This window comes from Mustela lutreola, chromosome 6 (assembly GCF_030435805.1).
Source record: "Mustela lutreola isolate mMusLut2 chromosome 6, mMusLut2.pri, whole genome shotgun sequence".
NCBI lineage: Eukaryota > Metazoa > Chordata > Mammalia > Carnivora > Mustelidae > Mustela > Mustela lutreola.
The window spans coordinates 138,085,083-138,088,353 of NC_081295.1; the positions used below are offsets into that span (position 1 = coordinate 138,085,083).

At 42.7% G+C, this 3,271-nt stretch overlaps 1 protein-coding gene across 1 annotated transcript; it reads left to right on the forward strand.

Moving 5' to 3' along the window:
- The first annotated feature begins 414 nt into the window (after positions 1 to 414).
- LOC131834489 (importin subunit alpha-1-like) lies at positions 415 to 2,218 on the forward strand. The gene has a single exon (XM_059179179.1). It carries the CDS (start codon positions 447 to 449, stop codon positions 2,034 to 2,036), a length of 1,590 nt encoding a protein of 529 aa, XP_059035162.1. The 5' UTR covers positions 415 to 446; the 3' UTR covers positions 2,037 to 2,218.
- Positions 2,219 to 3,271: the final 1,053 nt, after the last annotated feature.

A 3,271-nucleotide genomic window follows, 5' to 3' on the forward strand; every position in this document is an offset into this window, starting at 1 on the left:
CATACTTGATATGTGGCTAATTGGAATTGCGATGTGCTCCAAGTACAAAATACACATCAAATTTGGAAGATTGTTGAAGATGATATGAAAATAAGACCATAAGATAATATCTCATTGATTTTTATATTAACTGTGGCAGGCAGAATGATGTTCCCCCACTTGCACCCCTCCCCGCAAGGTGTCCAAGTCCTAATCCCCAGAACCTGCAAATATGTTACCTTATGTGCAAGGGGCTTAAGATTGATCATGGAATCAAGCTTGCTAATGAGCTGACCTTAAATAGATTATCCTGAATGTCCAGGTGAGCCCAAAATAATCACAAGGGCCCTTACATGTGAAAGAGGGAAGCAGAAGAATCAGTCTCAGAAAGACTTGACCAGCCATTGCTTTGAAAATGGCAGAGGAGCTGAGCCGGCCGTGTAGCTTTCTCCCTTTGTCTCATAACCATGTCCACCAACAAGAATGCTAATTCACCAGCTGCCCGCCTTAACAGATTCAAGAACAAGGGGAAAGACAGTACAGAAATGAGGCGGCGTCAAATAGAAGTTAATGTGGAGCTGAGGAAAGCGAAGAAGGATGACCAGATGCTGAAAAGGAGAAACGTAAGCTCGTTTCCCGATGATGCTACCTCTCCACTGCAGGAAAACCGCAACAACCAGGGCACTGTAAATTGGTCAGTTGATGACATTGTCAAGGGCATAAATAGCAACAATTTGGAAAGCCAGCTCCAGGCTACTCAAGCTGCTAGGAAACTGCTTTCTCGGGAAAAGCAGCCCCCCATAGACAACATAATCCGGGCTGGTTTGATTCCAAAATTTGTGTCCTTCTTGGGCAGAACTGATTGTAGTCCCATTCAGTTTGAATCCGCTTGGGCTCTCACCAACATTGCTTCCGGGACCTCAGAACAGACGAAGGCTGTGGTCGATGGAGGCGCGATCCCAGCGTTCATTTCCCTGTTGGCATCTTCCCACGCCCACATCAGCGAACAGGCTGTGTGGGCTCTAGGAAACATTGCAGGGGATGGTTCCGTTTTTCGAGACTTGGTTATCAAGTACGGTGCGGTTGATCCGCTTCTGGCTCTCCTCGCGGTTCCTGATATGTCATCGTTAGCATGTGGCTACTTGCGTAACCTTACTTGGACACTTTCAAACCTTTGTCGCAACAAGAACTCCGCACCCCCACTAGATGCCGTCGAGCAGATTCTTCCTACCTTACTTCGTCTCCTGCATCACGATGATCCAGAGGTCTTGGCAGATACCTGCTGGGCCATCTCCTACCTGACGGATGGTCCAAATGAACGGATTGAAATGGTCGTGAAAACAGGAGTTGTGCCGCAGCTTGTGAAGCTTCTAGGAGCTACCGAATTGCCCATTGTGACTCCTGCGCTAAGAGCCATAGGAAATATTGTCACTGGGACAGATGAACAGACTCAGGTTGTAATAGACGCAGGAGCGCTTGCTATCTTTCCCAGCCTGCTAACGAACCCCAAAACTAATATTCAGAAGGAAGCCACGTGGACGATGTCAAACATCACAGCTGGCCGCCAGGACCAGATACAGCAAGTTGTGAATCACGGATTAGTCCCGTTCCTCGTTGGTGTTCTCTCTAAGGCAGACTTTAAGACACAAAAGGAAGCTGTCTGGGCTGTGACCAACTATACAAGTGGTGGGACAGTTGAACAGATTGTATACCTCGTCCATTGTGGCATAATAGAACCATTGATGAACCTCTTAACTGCGAAGGATACCAAAATTATTCTGGTCATTCTGGATGCCATTTCCAACATCTTTCAGGCTGCTGAGAAACTAGGTGAAACCGAGAAACTTAGTATAATGATTGAAGAATGTGGAGGTTTGGACAAAATCGAGGCTCTACAAAACCATGAAAATGAGTCTGTGTACAAAGCTTCATTAAACTTGATTGAGAAGTATTTCTCTGTAGAGGAAGAGGAAGATCAGAATGTTGTGCCAGAAACTACCTCTGAAGGCTATACGTTCCAGGTTCAGGATGGCACTGCTGGGACCTTTAACTTTTAGCTTGTACAGCCGACGCAGAAAGTTGTTTGTGGTGTGCTTTATTTGGTAGAAGTTTGTCTTACTGTTTCTCTACTAAGAACTCTTTTTAAATGTGTTTTGTTATTGTAGCACTTTTTACAACAAAACTCTACTTGACCAGTTCCAAACGGTAAAAACTGTATGAAGCTCCTCCTGCCAGTGGGTTTCTTATTTCTATGTGGACCCTCCTCTCTTGCAGTGTCCTGTAAATAAAGATTAAATTCCACCCTTTTCTTTAAAAAAAAAAAAAAAAGAAAGAAAATGGCAGAGGAGCCACTGGCAAAGTAACATGAGCAGCCTCTATAAGATCCAAAAGACAAGAAAATAGGTCCCTTCCTACAGACTCCAGAAAGAAACACAGCCCTGTCAACACCTTAATTTTAACCCAGGGAGACCCATTTCTGATTTCTGATCTCCAGATAACAAACCTGTATTGTTTTAGTCCACTACATTTGTAGTACTTTGTTTTGGCTGCAATAGAAAACAAATCTATTGGAATATATATTTTTTCAGATTGGATTGAATAAGATATATTAATAAAATTATTTTCATTTGTCTCTCTTTACTTGTTTTTACTGTAGTTATTAGAAAATATACAGCTACCTATGTGGCTTTGCAGTATACTTCTATTGGACAGTGCTTGACCCTCTCAACATTTGGATGATATGGTGATATGAGTTCTTCTAACTACCTCTAATAAATATGACACTAGTCAACATGGGAAGAGCACTAACCTCTGTGGATATTTCCAGGCTAACTAATAATAGTTTATCTTCTCAGGACCTTTCAGTGTGCTGGTCAGAAGAGGAGAAATTGTGTCTCATGCCTGGACTGTCCAATGAATAAGTGACTATGGGTCATGTTGAGTGATAGCTTTCCATGTTTGTAGAAACTATAAAACTGGCCCAATTAAATAAATTATTAGAGTTTTTTGAGAGAAGAGAGCAGAGCTCAGTATACCCATTCACCACCAGAATGTGATTCTCCGAGTTCTCTCAACAGCAGTGCAACTGTAGTAGGAAGCTCGTGTGGAAAAAATTTGCCAACCTACCAAGACCATCACAGGCCAGACCCTTGAATGATGAGTTTGCTCTTTTTTTTTTTTTTTTAAAAGAGAGAGGGAACATGAGTGGTGGGGGGTGGGGCAAAGGATGAAGGATAGAGAATCTTTTTTTTTTTTTAAAGATTTTATTTATTTATTTGACACAGAGAGAGAG